This window comes from Nerophis ophidion, linkage group LG27 (assembly GCF_033978795.1).
Source record: "Nerophis ophidion isolate RoL-2023_Sa linkage group LG27, RoL_Noph_v1.0, whole genome shotgun sequence".
Taxonomy (NCBI): domain Eukaryota; kingdom Metazoa; phylum Chordata; class Actinopteri; order Syngnathiformes; family Syngnathidae; genus Nerophis; species Nerophis ophidion.
This window is the reverse complement of record NC_084637.1, coordinates 19,061,062-19,079,416: the sequence shown is the minus strand read 5'-3', so window position 1 is coordinate 19,079,416 and position 18,355 is coordinate 19,061,062. Positions and strand designations below refer to the sequence as shown.

Below are 18,355 nucleotides of genomic sequence, written 5' to 3'. Positions count from 1 at the left end.
AAAAAAAGCAAAAATTCAAAAATCATTTAAATATATTTATTGAATAATACTTTAACAAAATATGAATGTAAGTTCATAAACTGTGAAAAGAAATGCAACAATGCAATATTCAGTGTTGACAGCTAGATTTTTTGTGGACATGTTCTATAAATATTGATGTTAAAGATTTTTTTTTTTTTGTGAAGAAATGTTTAGAATTAAGTTTATTAATCCAGATGGATCTCTATTACAATCCCCAAAGAGGGCATTTTTAAATTGGTGATTACTTCTATGTGTAGAATTCTTTATTTATAATTGAATCACTTGTTTATTTTTCAACAAGTTTTTAGTTATTTTTATATCTTATTTTCCAAATACTTCAAGAAAAAACACTACAAATGAGCAATATTTTGCACTGTCATACAATTTAATCAATCAGAAACTGATGACATAGTGCTGTATTTTACTTCATCTTTTTTTTTTCAACCAAAAATGCTTTGCTCTGATTAGGGGGTACTTGAATTATAAAAAAATGTTCACAGGGGGTACATAACTGAAAAAATGTTAAGAACCACTGCCTTAAGGAACTGCGGGCAGATCTCAGCCGCACCCGGGGCCTTGCCACCCAGGAGCTTTTTAACTACCTCGGCAACCTCAGCCCCAGAATTAGGATAGCCAACCAGAGATTCCCCAGGCGCTGCTTCCTCATAAGAAGACGTGTTGGTAGGATTGAAGAGGTCTTCAGCCTAAACAGGGAAGGGAAGCCCAGACTATCGTCTCCCCAGCCACTTCGTCCAGCTCTTACCTGGGAATCCCGAGGCGGTACCTGTCTGCTGCCTCCGGAGCCCTATGAGACAAAAGAGCCCGATATGACTCTTTCTTCAGCTTGACGGCATCCCTCACCGCCGGTGTCCGCCAGCGGGTTCTAGGATTACCGCCTCGACAGGCACCAACTGCCTTGCGGCCACAGCACCAATCAGCTGCCTCGACAATAGAGGTGCGGAACAGGACACTCTAGGCCGCAGTTCCATGATTGACTTTGTGGTTTTGCGGTCTCCAATTGGGCGCCTCGACAATAGAGGTACTGAATATCGTTCTCTCAGACTAAATGTCCACCGCCTCCCTCGTTACATGTTCAAAGTTCTTCTGGAGGCGGGAATTGAAACTCTCTCCGACAGGAGACTCTGCCAGGCATTCCCAACAAATCCTCATAATGCGTTTGGGCCTGCCAGGTCTGTCTGGCATTCTACCCCACCATCGCAGCCAACTCACCACCAGGTGGTGATCGGTAGAAAGTTACGCCCCTCTCTTCACCCAATTGTACAAAACATAAGACCGCAAAACTACAAAGACGATCATGGAATTGCGGCCTAGAGTGTCCTGGTGCCAAGTGCACATATGGACACCCTTATGTTTGAACATGATGTTTATTATGGACAATTTGTGACGGGCACAAAAGTTCAATAACAAAACACCACTCTGGTTCAGATCCGGGCGGCCATTCTTCCCAATCACGCCTCTCCAGGTTTCACTATCGTTGCCAACATGAGCGTTGAAGTCACCTAGTAGAACGAGAGAATCACCCGGCGAAGCACTCTCCAGTACTCCCTCGAGTAAATCCAAAAATGGGGGGTACGCTGGGCTGCCGTTTGGCGCGCAAGCGCAAACAACTGTCAGGACCCGTCCCCCCCACCCGAAGGCAGTGGGAAGCTACCATCTCGTCCACCGGGTTGAACTCCAACGTGCAGGCTTTGAGCCGGGGGGCAACAAGAATTGCCACCCCAGCCCGTTGCCTCTCACTGCCGGCAACGCCAGAGTGGAAGAGAGTTCACCCCCTCTCGAGAGAACTGGTTCCAGAGCCCTTGCTGTGCGTCTAAGTGAGTCCGACTATATCTAGCCGGAACTTTTCCACCTCGCGCACTAGCTCAGCTTCCTTCTCCCCCAGCGAGGTGACGAAACATGTATTGGAAATCGGAAACATACATAAATATGCATGATTCACTGCTAACTACTAGCATTGTTGCCATTTATTTCATTAGCAATATGCCAACATTGAACAGTAACAGTTACATCTTTATGTGCATTGTGTTTTTCTTTCTAGCTGCTAGCCTTAGCATTTAACACTTGTCCATTAATCAACCAAACACATTGTGAGGGTCTGCTGGGAACGTCTGGCAGAGTCTCCTAACAGAGAGAGTTTCAATTCCTAACTCCAGAAGAACTTTGAACATGTCACGAGGGAGGTGCTGGACATTGAGTCTGAGTAGACCATGTTCCGCACCTCTATTGTCGAGGCGGCTGATTGGAGCTGTGGGCGCAAGTTAGTTGATGCCTGTGGTGGCAGTAATCCTAGAACCCGTTGGTGGACACCAGCGGTGAGGGATGCCGTCAAGCTGAAGAAAGAGTCTTATCGGGTCCTTTTGGCTCATAGGACCCCGGAAGCAGCGGACAGGTACCGACAAGCCAAGCGGTGTGCGGCTTCAGTGGTTGCGGAGGCAAAAACTTGGACATGGGAGGAGTTAGGGGAAGCCATGAAAAATGACTTCCGGACGTCTTCGAAGCAATACTGGACCAACATCCACCACCTCAGGAGGGGGAAGCAGTGTAATGTCAACACCGTGTATGGTGAGGATGGTGTTCTGCTGACTTCGACTGCGGATGTTGTGGATCGGTGGAGGGAATACTTCGAAGACCTCCTTAATCCCACCAACACGTCTTCCTATGGGGAATCTGTGGTGGGGTCTCTTATTTCTGGGGCTGAGGTAGTTAAAAAGCTACTCGGCGGCAAGCCCCGGGGGTAGATGAGATCCTTAAGGCTCTGGATGCTGTGGGGCTGTCTTGGTTAACAAGATTCTGCAGCACCCTCCCGGTAAGGTCTATACAGGTGCACTGGAGAGGAGGGTACGCCGGATAGTCGAACCTCGGATTCAGGAGGAACAGTGTGGTTTTCGTCCTGGTCGTGGAACTGTGGACCAGCTCTATACTCTCGGCAGGGTCCTTGAGGGTGCATGGGAGTTTGCCCAACCAGTCTATCTACATGTGCTTTGTGGACTTGGAGGAGGCATCCGACCGTGTCCCTCGGGAAGTCCTGTGGGGAGTGCTCAGAGAGTATGCGGTATCGGACTGTCTGATTAAGGCGATCCGCTCCCTGTACAATCAGTGTCAGAGCTTGGTCTGCATTGCCGGCAGTAAGTCGAACACGTTTCCAGTGAGGGTTGGACTCCGCCAAAGCTGCCCTTTGTTACTGATTCTGTTTATAACTTTTATGGACAGAATTTGTAGGCACAGTCAAGGCGTTGAGGGGATCCGGTTTGGTAGCTGCAGAATTAGGTCTCTGCTTTTTGCAGATGATGTGGTTCTGATGGCTTCATCTGGCCAGGATCTTCAGCTCTCACTGGATTGGTTCGCAGCCGATTGTGAAGCAAAAGGGATGAGAATCAGCACCTCCAAGTCCGAGGCCATGGTTTCTCGCCTGGAAAAGGGTGGAGTGCCATCTCTGGGTTGGGGAGGAGACCCTGCCCCAAGTGGAGGAGTTCAAGTACCTCTAAGTCTTGTTCACAAGTGAGGGAAGAGTGGATCGTGAGATCGACTGGCGGATCGGTGCGGCGTCTTCAGTAATGCGGATGCTGTATTGATCTGTTGTGGTGAAGAAGGAGCTGAGCCGGATAGCAAAGTTCTCAATTTACTGGTCGATCTGCATTCCCAACCTCACCTATGGTCATGAGCTTTGGGTTATGACCGAAAAGACGAGATCACGGGTACAAGCGGCCGAAATGAGTTTCCTCCGCCGAGTGGCGGGGCTTTCCCTTAGAGATAAGGTGGAGAATCTCTAAGTAAAGCCGCTGCTCCTCCCCATCGAGGGGAGCCATATGAGGTGGTTCGGGCATCTGGTCAGGATGCCCCCCGAACGCCTCCCTACGGAGGAGTTTCGGGCACGCCCAACCGTTAGGAGGCCACGGGAAAGACCCAGGACACGTTGGGAAGACTATGTCTCCCGGCTGGCTTGGGAACTCCTCGGAATTCCCTGGGAAGAGCTGGACAAAGTGGCTGGGGAGAGGAGAGTCTGGGCTCCGCTGCTTATGCTGCTGCCCCCGCAACCAGACCTCGGATAAGCGGAAGAAGATGGATGGATGGATGGATGGTGTAGGAGTGTTTCAGTGGTGTGTGTGAGAGAAAAAAACATTTCAGTTGTTAACGTGAGAGCATTTCACTAGTGTGTATAAGAATGTTTCAGTAGTGTATGTAAGAGGTAAGTCTTAATAATGTCCCTAACGGCCCCTCATACACACACACATATATGTATATATATATTTATATATATATATATACATATATATATATATACATACATACATACATACATATGTATATATAAATGTGTATATATATATATATGTATATATATATATATATATATATACATACATACATACATATGTATATATAAATGTGTATATATATATATGTATATATATACATATATATATATATACATACATACGTATGTATATATAAATGTGTCTATATATATATATATATATATATACATATATATACGCACACACACACAAACATACATATATATTCATATATATATATATATATATATATATATATACATACATACATATATATATACACGCACACATGTATTTATATGTGTATATATGTATGTTTATGTACATATGTGTATATATATGTGTATATATTTATATATATATATATATGTGTATATTTATATATATGTTTGTGTGTATGTATATATATGTTAAAGTTAGGGCAGCACGGTGAAAGAGGGGTTAGTGCGTCTGCCTCACAATACAAAGGTCCTGAGTAGTCCTGGGTTCAATCCCGGGTTCGGTCTCTTTCTGTGTGGAGTTTGCATGTTCTCCCAGTGACTATGTGGGTTCCCTCCGGGTACTCCGGCTTCCTCCCACTTCCAAAGACATGCACCTGGGGATAGGTTGATTGGCAACACTAAATGGCCCCTAGTGTGTGAATGTGAGTGTGAATGCTGTCTATCTATCTGCAGCTGTAAAGAGGTGCTGGTTGTTCTGGGTTTCCCCCTTGCCACTAGGCTCCATCTCTTTGTGGCGAAAATAGTGCGGCTGGGAACTGTGCACCCCCAGAGGCACTTAAAAAGTATCACCACGGAAGTCTCTGCTTCTGACCTTGGTGGATTCGGAACAGCAATTGGATTCTAAAGCACAAAGTCTGACGGCGTCAGGATGTCTGATAACGGGGGCAGGTTAGAATGAACTGGGAGCCTCTAGTTAGATCCCTGCACGTCGCTATCAGCTGGGAATTGAGGGGCAGCTGATTTCATCAGACCCCTGTATGACTGAGCAGCCCTATTTAGGAGCCACACTGCTCACCCCAAAGTTGGGGGGAAGGCCTAGAAAAGGTGGCCTAAACATAGCCCACTTTTCACACCCTGGGTAGGATACCGAACCTACCGGAACATTCCACTACCCCGGTCGAAAAACAAAAAATAAACAAGTACCCCTGAAATTGGCTACATGGAACATTGGAACCCTCCTGGACAACAATCCTGACAGGCCGCAAAGAAGAACTGCGCTTGTTGCTGCTGAGCTCAGACATTATGGAATTGACATCGCCGCCTTGAGTGAGACCAGACTTCTGGATGAGGGATCCCTAAAAGAAGAAGGCCAGGATTATACCTTTTTGTGGAAGGGTTACTCTACAGAAGGACCGCATCACCATGGTATTGGTTTGGCAATAAAAAACAGCCTGCTACCCAGTTCCACTGAAACACCTACCAGCATAAGTGAAATACTCATGTCTGTCAGTATCCCCCTGGCAAAACACTGCTACGCAAAGCTTCTCAGTGCCTATGCGCCAACTCTACCATCCGAGAATGAGGCAAAGGACCCTTTCTACCAGGAACTAGATGACGCCCTACAGCGCATCCCTAGCAGTGACAAAATCTTCCTACTTGGTGATTTTAATGCCAGAGTGGGGAAAAACCACCTCATATAGAAAGGAGTGATTGGAAAGCATGGTATCGGGAAAATCAACAGCAATGGCATGAGGCTACTCATTCTCTGTGCTGAGCATGACCTAACAATCACCAACACAATCTTCCAACAGAAAAATAAACACAAGGCTTCCTGGATGCACCCACGATCCAAGCAATGGCATCTACTGGATTACATCATCGTGAGACGCAAGGACACCAAGGACGTGCACGTCACCCGTGCAATGCGAGGTGCTGACTGCTGGACTGACCACCGCATGATTATCTCCAAGTTGCGAGCGTCAGTACGTCCCCCTGTTCGTCTCCGAAAAACTGGCAAGAAGCGGTTGGACTGTGCCCGACTTGAAGCAGACGAGGCCCGGAACAGCCTTCGATCCTCCATTGCAGGAAAGCTACAGGAACTCGACCCCTTCCTGAGCCCTGAAGGCAGTGTTGACTACTGGACCAGCTTAGCTCAAAGCTCCACGAGGCTGCAGCCGAGTCTATTGGCTACCGCCGTAGGAGGCATCAGGACTGGTTTGACGAAAACTCAGAATCCATCAGAACCATACTGAACACCGTGCACAAGGCCCATAACACAGCCCTGAACAACCCTACATCTGTCAGGCTAAAGCAGCACTGGAGAACATCAAGGAAGGAGGTACAGCTTGTCCTTCGAAAACTGAAAAATGACTGGTGGACTGAAAAGCCCCAGGAAATCGAACATTTTGCAGTGAAGAACGACCTGCACAACTCCTATAATGCTGTGGAAACCATCCATGGCCCCAGGAACTCCTCACTCTCACCTGTGAAGTCGGCTGATGGTTTAACCCTCAGAAAGGACCAGAAAGAAGTTGTGGACAAATGGGCGGAACACTTCCAGACACTTTTAAACCAACCTGCCACCTCTGATATGGCAGTGCTGGATGAGCTGCCCCGCTACCCAACTATTGAAGAAGTGGATCTTCCGCCAAACTTCTCTGAAGTCTGGGCTGTAACTAGGTCACTTAAGAACAACAAGACCCCTGGCCCGAATGGCATCCCTGCAGAGATCCTTAAACAGGGAGGCTATCTCTGTACCAGAGCAATTTTCCACTAGATTGCTGATATATGGAAGCCAGGAGCAGTCCCCCAACAATGGCGGGATGCAAATGTCGTAACCATGTATAAAGGGAAGGGTGAGAAGTCTGTCTGTGGCAATAGTACAGGAATATCCCTCCTGTCTGCTGCCGGCAAGGTTCTTGCCAAAGTGATGCTGTCAAGACTCATACGAAGCATAAGATAACACCTGTTGCCTGAGTCTCAATGTGGCTTCAGGAAAAATCGCAGCACTGTGGACATGATTTTCACTACATGCCAGCCACAAGAGAAGTGTTGGGAGCAACATTAAGATTTTACATGGCGTTTGTGGACCTATCAAAGGCTTTCGATACGGTCAACAGAGACTTGCTCTGGGCGGTCCTTCTCGGGGTTGGTTGCCCGCGGAAGTTTGTAAACATCCTGCTAAGTTTCCACGAGGGGATGATGGCTCAGGTAACAACAGGAGGACAACAGTCTAGGCCTTTCAAGGTATCCACAGGTGTCAGACAGGGTTGTGTCCTTGCACCTGTGCTATTCAACATCTTCCTCATGAGTGTCACCTGGCTACTGCACAAAGAAGTTGAGGGAAGCAGCGGTGTGTTGGTGGATTATAAGGTTGGACGGAAGCTTATTTAACATCAGAAGACTGCAGGCGGCTACCAAGGTCAAAACTGTGAACATTGTGGAATTACAGTATGCTGATGATTGTGCCTTCGTGGCACATACATCAGAGGCTTTGCAGGCGACTCTAACAGCCGCTGTGAAGACCTATTGTAGACTGGGTCTCATCGTGAACACTGTAAAGACGGAAGTACTCTGCCAGTGGAACTCCCCTCCGCCAACTCGACCACCATCACCTGTCTTTAACATCGATGACAAGCCCCTAGCAATAATCCCTGACTTCAAATATCTTGGTAGCATCCTCTCTGAAAACTGCAGAATGGACAATGATGTTCAAAACCGAATAAGGTCTGCCTCAGCCTCCTTTGGTAGACTGCGTAAGACGGTGTATGTGAACAAAGACCTCAGCATACATACCAAGGTGGCAGTCTACCAAGCCATCTGTGACTCCACACTATTATATGGCTGTGAAGCTTGGACCCTGTATCGCCGCCACATCCAACAGCTGGAGAACTTTCACATCAATTGTCGGATCCTTGGGCTGACATGGCGTGATCGTGTGCCACACACGGAAGTCCTTAGCAAAACTGGTGCCAAGAGCATGGAGGCCACTTTTCTCAAGTACCAATTGCGATGGAGCGGCCACACCATCAGAATGCCTGTTGATAGACTTCCGCAACAATTGCTGTATGGTCAACTTCATCATGGTCAGAGATCTGCAGGATCTCTGACCAAGGACCAACTGAAAATAACTCTCAAGTGGTGTGGAATACAACACACACAGCTGGAAAGCTCTGCCTCAGATCGCCCTCTCTGGAGGCAACTTTGTCATGAAGGCCTTCAACATTTTGAAGAGGAGAGAAGAGCAGCAAGGGAATGGAAACGCCAGAGGAGGAAGATGGGCCCTGCAGCCAAGACCACAACAAACACTATCTTCATATGCCCCCATTGCAATAGACCATGTGGCTCTCCTATTGGACTTTTTAGTCACCTCAAAACCCACCAATAGAAGAAGTGGAAGTCATCATCGGATACGATGGACTACCATAAGCAGTAAGTAAGTAACCCCACCTTCCGCCCGATTGTAGCTGAGATAGGCGCCAGCGCCCCCCGCGACCCCAAAAGGGAATAAGCGGTAGAAAATGGATGGATGGATGAACACATATTTTATAGTCTAGCAATAAGCATTTACTTTGCGTTAAGATTCTTGTTTATAACATATAATTTTCTTGGCGCAAGCTTGAGCATATACAATGTCCATTATACAAAAATGTTTTCATATGTATGTACACACATATATAGACACAAATATATTTGTCTATGTATCGATATATGTTAAAGTTAGAACATATATACATATACATAAATATATTTATCTTATATATTTATTATATGTATGTGCTAGCTTTGGCATATAACATTGGCATTTAACACTTTAGTATCAGTTTATAAAAGCATTTAACGTTGTTAGCATTTCAGTTTAAGTGCTTACTGATAAGGTTAAAATAGTTTGAAAAGCAAAGCATCAAAGTCTCAGAAGTTAGCAACAAGTAGCAGACTTATTTAACATTTTTACTGTAATGTTTGTAATTTTTATGATCATAATGTGTTGATAAAAACACAAGGTACTTTCCATTCACTCCTTCATATTGTACTGAGCAGCCAGCACAGGGACGTCAAAAACTGCCGTTTATGTCCTGTTCTATGGTTATCATCACCATCACCTGACGGAGCTGAGGACCTGCGTCACAACTACTACTTCATGGGTCCCACTACACCCGCCATTGTGGACTTTAGGGGCGAGGAGGAGCGTTTCTTCCCTGAAATAAACTAGAATAATCACCACTAGATGGCAGCAACACGAACAATAGCAATAAAAATAATTGTCGTACTTCATGAAAATAAACACCATGTATTTACACTTTCACGTTAAGTGTATAAACATAAATATGTATTATTTAAATATCCGTCCATCCCCAGGCACTGCTTCCTCATAGGAAGACGTGTTGGTGGTACTAAGGAGGTCTTCGAAGTATTCCTTCCACCTATCCACAACATCCGCAGTTGAGGTCAGCAGATCACCATCCGCACCTTACACGGTGGTGACAGTGTACTGCTTCCCCTTCCTGAGGCGGCGGATGGTGGTCAAAATCGCTTCGAAGCCGTCCGGAAGTCGTTTTCCATGGCTTCCACGAACTCCTCCCATGTCCCAGTTTTTGCTTCCGCGACCGCTGAAGCTGCACACCGCTTGGCCCGTAGGTACCTGTCCACTGCCTCCGGAGTCCTATGAGCCAAAAGAACCCTTCTTCAGCTTGACGCCATCCCTCACCGCTGGTGTCCACCAACGGGTTGTAGGATTACCTCCCCGACAGGCACCAACTACCTTATGGCCACAACTCCAATCGGCCGCCTTGACAATAGAGTTGCGGAACATGGTCCACTCGGACTCAATGTCCAGCACCTCCCTCGTGACATGTTCAAAGTTCTTCCGGAGGTGGGAATTGAAACTATCTCTGACAGGAGACTCTGCCAGACATTCCCAGCAGACCCTCACAATGTATTTGGGCCTGCCAGGTCTGTCCGGCATCCTCCCCCACCATCGCAGCCAACTCACCACCAGGTGGTGATCGGTAGAAAGCTCTGCCCCTCTCTCAACCCGAGTGTCCAAAACATGAGGCCGCAAATCCGATGACAAAACTACAAAGTCGATCATGGAACTGCGGCCTATGGTGTCCTGGAACAAAGTGCACATATAAACACCCTTATGTTTGAACATGGTGTTTGTTATGGACAAACTGTGACAAGCACAAAAGTTCAATAACAAAACACCACTCGGGTTCAGATCTGGGCGGCCATTCTTCCCAATCACGCCTCTCCAGGTTTCACTGTCGCTGCCAACATGAGCGTTGAAGTCCCCCAGTAGAACAAGGGACTCAATCGAGGGAGCACTCTCCAGTACTCCCTCGAGTGTACCCAAAAAGTGAACTGTTGTTTGGTGCGTAAGCACAAACAAAAGTCAGGACCCACCCCCCCACCCGAAGGCGGAGGGATGCTACCCTTTCGTCCACTGGGTTGAACTCCAACGTGCGGGCTTTGAGCCGGCGAAATTGCCACACCAGCCCGTGGCCTCTTACTGCCGGCAACGCCAGAGTGGAAGAGAGTCCAGCCCCTCTCGAGAGAAGTGGTTCCAGAGCCCTTGCTGTGCGTCGAAGTGAGTCCGACTACATCCAGCCGGAATTTCTCTACTTCGCGCACTAGCTCAGGCTCCTTCCTTCCCAGTGAGGTGACGTTGCACGTCCCAAGAGCTAGCTTCTGTAGCCGAGGATCCGACCGCCAAGTGCCCTGCCTTCGGCTCTCGCACCCGACCTCTATGGCCCTTGCTATGGGCGGTGAGCCCATTGGATATTTAAATATCAGTACTACAATAATATAGTAATGGTAGTCAATAATACAGTATTATTGGTCACTAAATGTAGTAAACATAAATACTACAGTAGAATCGGTCAGTAAATGTAGTTAAATTTCAATAATACTGTAGAATTGGTCACTAAATATAGTAAACATAAATACTACAGTAGAATAGGTCACTAAATGTAGTTAACATATCAATACTACAGTAGTATTGATCACTATATGTAGTAAACATATAAATACTACTGTAATATTGGTCACTAAATGAAGTAAAAATAATACTACAGTAGTATTGGTCACTAAATGTAGTACACATGTCGATACTACAGTAGTATTGGTCACTAAATGTGGTAAAAATATAAATATTACTGTAGTATTGGTCACCAAATTAAGTAAAAATATCAATACTTCACTAATATTGGGCACTAGATTAAATAAAAATAATACTACAGTAGTATTGGTCACTAAAAGAAGTAAAATATCAATACTAGATTAGTATTGGTCGCTAAATTAAGTAAAATATCAATACTACAGTAGTATTTGTCACTAAATTTAGTAAAAATATTAATACTACGATTGTATTGGTCACTAAATGTAGTAAACATATCAATACTACAGTAGTATTGGTCACTAAATGTAGTGAACATATCAATAATACAGTAGTATTGCTCATTAACGTAGTAAAACTATATATACTATAGTAGTATTGGTAACTAAATGTAGTAAAAATATCAATACTACAGTAATACTGCCAATAGATGTAGTAAAACTTTCAATACTACTGTAGTATTGGTCACTAAATGTAGTGAACATATCAATAATACAGTAGTATTGGTCATTAACGTAGTAAAACTATATATACTACAGTAGTATTGGTAACTAAATGTAGTAAAAATATCAATACTACAGTAATACTGCCAATAGATGTAGTAAAACTTTCAATACTACCGTAGTATTGGTCACTAAATGTAGTAAAACTATCAATACTACAGTAATATTGCCAAAAGATGTAGTAAAACTATCAATACTACAGTAAAATTGCCCAAAAATGTAGTAATACTATCAATTCTACAGTAGTATTGTCAATAGATGTAGTAAAACTATCAATACTACAGTAGTATTGCCAATAGATGTAGTAAAAATACTACAGTAGTATGAACATGTTACATATTGTATTTAAAACGCGGTTGATGTTCTAACTAAAAAATATTCTATTTCTATGAATAATTCTTACTTTAGCTGAGAAGAATACAGAACAATTAATCACAGTGATAAAGATAGTTTTTGTCATGAAAAAAACAACAATAGCTGGTCTAAATTCTGTCAAAGATGACTTTTGTGAAGTAGTGGAAAGTAGAGTCACAGCTTTATTAAAAGAAAAAAAGGACAAAGTTTCATATTCCAAAATGTTTTAATAGCATTTTCCCCCACATGAGGAAATAATTGATTCCAACAAAATATTTGGTGAGTAATTAAAATATGCAAGTGGCACATAAGCTTATAAAAACTTTATGATATTTCTGCATAATAAATATCTGGGCAGAGTGGTTGTTGAAAGCAACTAAAATGTCCGATTTTGTCTGTTAAAATGTATAACTTTTTTTTCTTCATTTCTTATTGAAGCCTCACAATTTATTTTTTTAAATACAATTTTACCAATATAGTTTTCTTTCTATAAGCTGTGTCTTCCATAAATAAATAATTTGTCTTTCTATATCAAAGAGAATTAGGTCATTAAAATAAAACGGCTCATTCTTTGTGTAGCACGCACGCACACGCACACACACACTTTTCTCTGACTGACACGCACGCATGCACACACACACACTATAAACAGCCTGACTTTGCCTGATTGAAAACCGCATTAAAAAGAAGAGAAGAAACATAAAAAGAGTCAAAGTTGTATAAAAGATGGCATTCATAGGTCCTCTGCAGGTTGTATAAATATGTCCATCACACACACACACACACACACACACACACACACACACACACACACACACACACACACACACACACACACACACACTCACTCACTCACTCACTCACTCACTCACTCACTCACTCACTCACTCACTCACTCACTCACTCACTTGCATGGTGTCAGCAGGGGAGCGGGGCCAAGTCTACAGGAAGTTGGAGGCCACAAAGCCTTGGCTGTGACTGACCCTGCTCTGATGGATCATGGCGCGGTCGTACGCCACCTGCACAGACTTGCGCACATTGGGCTTGCGGCCCTCCATGATGCGCAGCTTGTCCGCCGTGTCGTCGGCGCCCAGCGGCGTCAGCTTATCGCGGGGTAGCCACTGCCTGGAGGGGAAAAAAATGGGAACTGTGAGACCTGCTGGCACCTTCTGGTGGTGTGTTTCTGCACGACTCCATGTTGGACATTTCAAAAATCATGATTTCAGATGTCAAACTGGTTTTCATTGAGGGCCACATGGCAGTTTTGGCTGCCACACAGAGAGCCGCTTTTAATACGTACAATACTGTATGAATTTGCCTCTGGATCTCATTATTAATTATATACAGTAAATAAATAAAATGATAAATGGGTTGTACTTGTATAGCGCTTTTCTACCTTCAAGGTACTCAAAGCGCTTTGACACTACTTCCACATTATACCCATTCACACACTGATGGAGGAAGCTGCCATGCAAGGCACTAACTAGCACCCATCAGGAACAAGGATGAAGTGTCTTGTTCAGGACACAACGGACGTGACGAGGTTGGTACTAGGTGGGGATTGAACCAGGGACCCTCGGGTAGCGTACGGCCACTCTGCCACTGCGCCACGCCGTCCCAAATACAGTATATACAGTTGTGGTCAAAAGTTTAAATACACTTTTAAATAATATAATGTCATGACTGTCTTGAGTTTCCCATTATTTCCACACCTCATATTTTTTTGTGATAGAGCGATTGGAGCACATGCTTGTTGGTCACAAAAAACATTCATGAAGTTTGGTCCTTATTAAATTTACTATGGGTCTACTGAAAATGTGAGCGGGCTTCACGGTGGCAGAGGGGTTAGTGTGTCTGCCTCACAATACGAAGGTCCTGAGTAGTCAGGGTTCAATCCCGGGCTCGGGATCTTTCTGTGTGGAGTTTGTATGTCCTCCCTGTGAATGCGTGGGTTCCCTCCGGGTACTCCGGCTTCCTCCCACTTCCAAAAAAATGCACCTGGGGATAAGTTGATTGGCAACACTAAATTGGCCCTAGTGTGTGAATGTTGTCTGTTTATCTGTGTTGGCCCTGTGATGAGGCGGTGACTTGTGCACCTTTGTGCATTTATATGTTCTTTCATATCTCTGTACCCATTGATCCATCCATTTTCTACCGCTTGTCCCTTTCAGGGTCGCGGGGGGTGCTGGAGCCAATCTCAGCTGCATTCGGGCGTAAGGCGGGGTACAACCTGGACAAGTCACCACCTGATCGCAGGGCCAACACAGATGGACGGACAACATTCACAGACTAGGGACCATTTAGTTTTTGTTGCCAATCACCTGTTCTATAAAAATAATTGACAAAAAAAAATGAGAATGCTAATATAAAACACATTAGCATACTTACAAGATGGTGCCATGTATCAAAAATCCAGTTTTTTTTTTAGGTTTAAACTGGCAAAAAACATTAGTATAATTTTAAATGGGATTTATTATTATTATTTTTTAAACTGTCGTTGCTTAACAAATAAAAAATAATAAAAAGCAATGTTGATATGAATTATTGACATATTTAAAGCTCCAAGTACTTCACATGAACTATTCCACTGACATCTTTATGGGAAAAATATTGTGTATTTTGTGTTTTTGAAGAGAAGGGCATAAAACATCTACATTTCTTTATTTCTAATTGAGTAAAAAAAAAAAAATCAGGGGGTACTGTTTCTCAGCATCTATATTATGATTTCCCTATCAAATAAATAGAAACATATTTAAAAAAATAAAATAAATACAAATAATTAAATACTTTATATCGACAGACCTGAAGTTGATTGTGAGATTGACTATTAAAAAATACCATAATGACATACTTTTAAATTTTTTATGAATAAGACCCTTTGGGTCCCCGAGATCAAAGTTCATGCGAAAGGTTAAAAAAATGTACACATTGGTTTTGAAAATTAAAAATATCAAAATGGCCGCCAAATGCTTTAATTTTTCAGTGTACAGCCCTCAATGGAAGCTGCATTCTGCTCATCACGGAGACGTGGCTTCACCCGCTCATCCCGGACACGGCTATCGAGCTAGCGGGCCGCACAACACATCGACATGACAGAACTAAGGACTCCGGTAAGAGTAGAGGGGTGGGGGGCTATGCATCTACATCAACAACAACTGATGCACCAACACCAAGACTGTTACCAGTTACTGCTCATCTGATTTGGAGTACGTTAATGTGAAATGTAGACCCATCTACCTTCCACGGGAGTTTAATGTTGTCATGCTAATGGCTGTTTACATACCACCGGCAGCTAATGCTAGTACAGCCCTCAGGGTGTTACATGACTCCAATAGCAGTCAACAAAGCGCGTATCCTGAGGCGGTGCACATCATTGCTGGGGACTTTAACCATGCAGAATTAAAAACTGTGCTCCCTAAATTCCACCAGCACATTACATGTGCAACTAGGGGAAACAACACTCTGGACAAGGCTTACTCTAATATCAAGAGTAGCTACAGGGCTAAGCCACTACCACACTTGGGCCAGTCCGACCACTTGTCAGTGTTGTTAATCCCAGCATACACCCCCCACAGAAAAAGTGCTCCCTCAACAACTAAGACTGTTAAAATCTGGCCTGAGGGCGCCTCTCAGCTGCTCCAGGATTGCTTTGAAAGAACAAACTGGGGCATTTTTGAACAGCAGGACCTGGAGGACTACACTTCATCTGTGCTGAGCTATATCAAGTTCTGCACAGATATTGCTATGACAGAAAAGCGCATCCGGGTCTATCCAAACCAAAAGCCCCGGATGACTGGTGAGATCAGGACCCTGCTGAAGGAGAGGAACAAGGCCTATAGGTGTGGTGATGGGGCACAGTACAGTGCCGCAAGAGCCAGCCTGAGGAGAGGCATCAGGGAGGCTAAAACAGCATATCGGAAGAAAATAGAGGGACACCTCAGCAGCAACAACACAAGGCTGGTGTGGCAGGGGGTGAAGAACATCACCGGCTACAAATCCAACAACCTTGCTGTGGCTGACGGAGACGCCTCACTGACGGAGGAACTGAACATCTTCTTTGCTCGCTTCGAGGTGAAGCAACCACATCCAGTCACATCACAACTCTCAACCCGTGACAACGTCCTCATGTTGAAGGACCATGAGGTGTAGAACACACTAAGGAGGGTGAACCCGAGGAAAGCTGCTGGTCCAGATGGCGTATCTAGACGTGTACTAAAGACCTGTGCTGACCAGCTGGCTGTTGTCTTCACCAGAATTTTCAACCAGTCCTTGTCCTACTCCATCGTTCCACCCTGTCTAAAGGACTCTGTTATTGTCCCACTTCCCCAAAAAACTGCAGTACACAGCCTGAATGATTACCGTCCAGTGGCACTTACACCAATCATTATGAAGTGCTTTGAAACTCTGGTTCGGGGGCACATCACTTAAAATCTGTCACCTGCATTAGACTCCCACCAGTTTGCGTACAGGGCAAACAGATCTACAGAGGATGCTATCGCAACAGCCCTCCACACTGCTCTGAGCCACCTAGAGCAGCAGGGGAGCTACGCAAGGCTACTTTTTGTTGATTTTAGCTCTGCGTTCAACACCATCCTCCCCACAGACTGGTGCGCAAACTGAAGGGGTTGGGACTGTCTTCCTCCATCTGCCACTGGATCCTGGACTTCCTGACAAATCGCTCTCAGAGGGTGAGAGTAGGCTCCCACCTATCAGCAGCCATCAGCATCAGCACCGGCTCCCCCAGGGCTGCGTGCTAAGCCCCCTACTCTACACCCTCTACACTTATGATTACACCCCTGCTCATGCCAGCAATACCACCATTAAATTTGCAGACGACACCACAGTAGTTGGACTCATTTCTGAGAGGGAGGAGTCTGCCTACAGAAAGGAAGTGGAGCGGCTGACTGGGTGGTGCAGGGAAAACAACCTGGTCCTTAACACCACAAAGACAAAGGAGTTGATCATGGATTTCCGGAAGAAAAAAACAATAAACATCCAACCACTCTACATCAATGGGGACTATGTGGAAAGGGTCTCTAACTTCAGGTTCCTGGGCATTCAGATCGAGGAAGACCTGTCGTGGAGTATGAACACCTCAGTGACTATCAAAAAGGCACAGCAAAGACTTTACTTTCTGAGACTCCTCAAGAAGAACAATCTGTCTCAAAAACTGTTTGTGTCCTTCTATCGCTGCTCAATAGAGAGTGTGCTGACATACTGCATGTGTGTATGGTATGCCAGCTGCACGGTGGCAGAGAGGAATGCACTTCAGAGGGTCATAAAAACTGCTCTGAGCTGCTCTCTCCCTTCCCTAGATGAACTGTACAGTGCCAGGTGCCTCAAAAAGGCCCAAAACATTATAAAGGACCCATCTCACCCTGGACATAAACTTTTTGAACTGATGCCCTCAGGCAGGAGATACAGGACAATAAAATGCCAGACAAACCGTTTTAAAAACACTTTTTATCCGAGAGCAATAATATTACTGAACACAAGATAACATTAAGGACTGTGCACGTGAGCTGTATGCCTGGTATTTTTATGAATTTTATGTATTTTTATCTATTTATCTATGTTCTTATGGTTTTAAGTATGATTTTGCACTGAATTAGTTTGCATACAATTTCGTTGTACAAATGTACAATGACAATAAAGATATATTCTATTCTATTCTACATACATACATACATACACATAAATATACAGTACAGGCCAAAAGTTTGGACACAACTCATTCAAAGGATTTTGTTTATTTTTATGACTTTTTACATTGTAGATTGTCACTGAAGGCATTAAAAGCATGAATGAACACATGTGGAGTTATGTACTTAACAAAAAAGGTGAAATAAAAAAACCTGTTTTTTATATTATAGTTTCTCCAAAATAACCACCCTCTGCTCTGATTACTGCTTTACACACTCTTGGCATTCTCTCAATGAGCTTCAAGAGGTGGTCACCTGAAATTGTATTCACTTCACAGGTGTGCTTTAAGTTCATCGTGAGAATGCCAAGACTGTGCAAAGCAGTAATCAGAGCAAAGGGTGGCTATTTTGAAAAAACTAGAGTATAAAAGATGTCTTCAGTTATTTTACCATTTTTCTT

At 44.4% G+C, this 18,355-nt stretch overlaps 2 protein-coding genes across 4 annotated transcripts in view; one reads left to right on the top strand and one right to left on the bottom strand.

Moving 5' to 3' along the window:
- The window catches only part of slc66a1 (solute carrier family 66 member 1), a 42,810-nt gene extending 28,325 nt beyond the window's left edge, over window positions 1-14,485 (top strand). The window contains exon 8 of the mRNA XM_061889843.1: window positions 14,425-14,485. Coding sequence (XP_061745827.1) covers window positions 14,425-14,470 — 46 coding nt within the window. The 3' untranslated portion in view covers window positions 14,471-14,485. The remainder of the gene's footprint in view (window positions 1-14,424) is intronic.
- brpf3b (bromodomain and PHD finger containing, 3b) overlaps window positions 12,461-18,355 on the bottom strand; it is a 61,419-nt gene continuing 55,524 nt past the window's right edge. For all 3 annotated transcript variants that reach the window (XM_061889837.1, XM_061889834.1, XM_061889836.1), the window contains exon 13: window positions 12,461-13,378. In XM_061889837.1, the coding sequence (XP_061745821.1) occupies window positions 13,195-13,378 (184 nt within the window). In that variant the 3' untranslated portion in view covers window positions 12,461-13,194. The remainder of the gene's footprint in view (window positions 13,379-18,355) is intronic.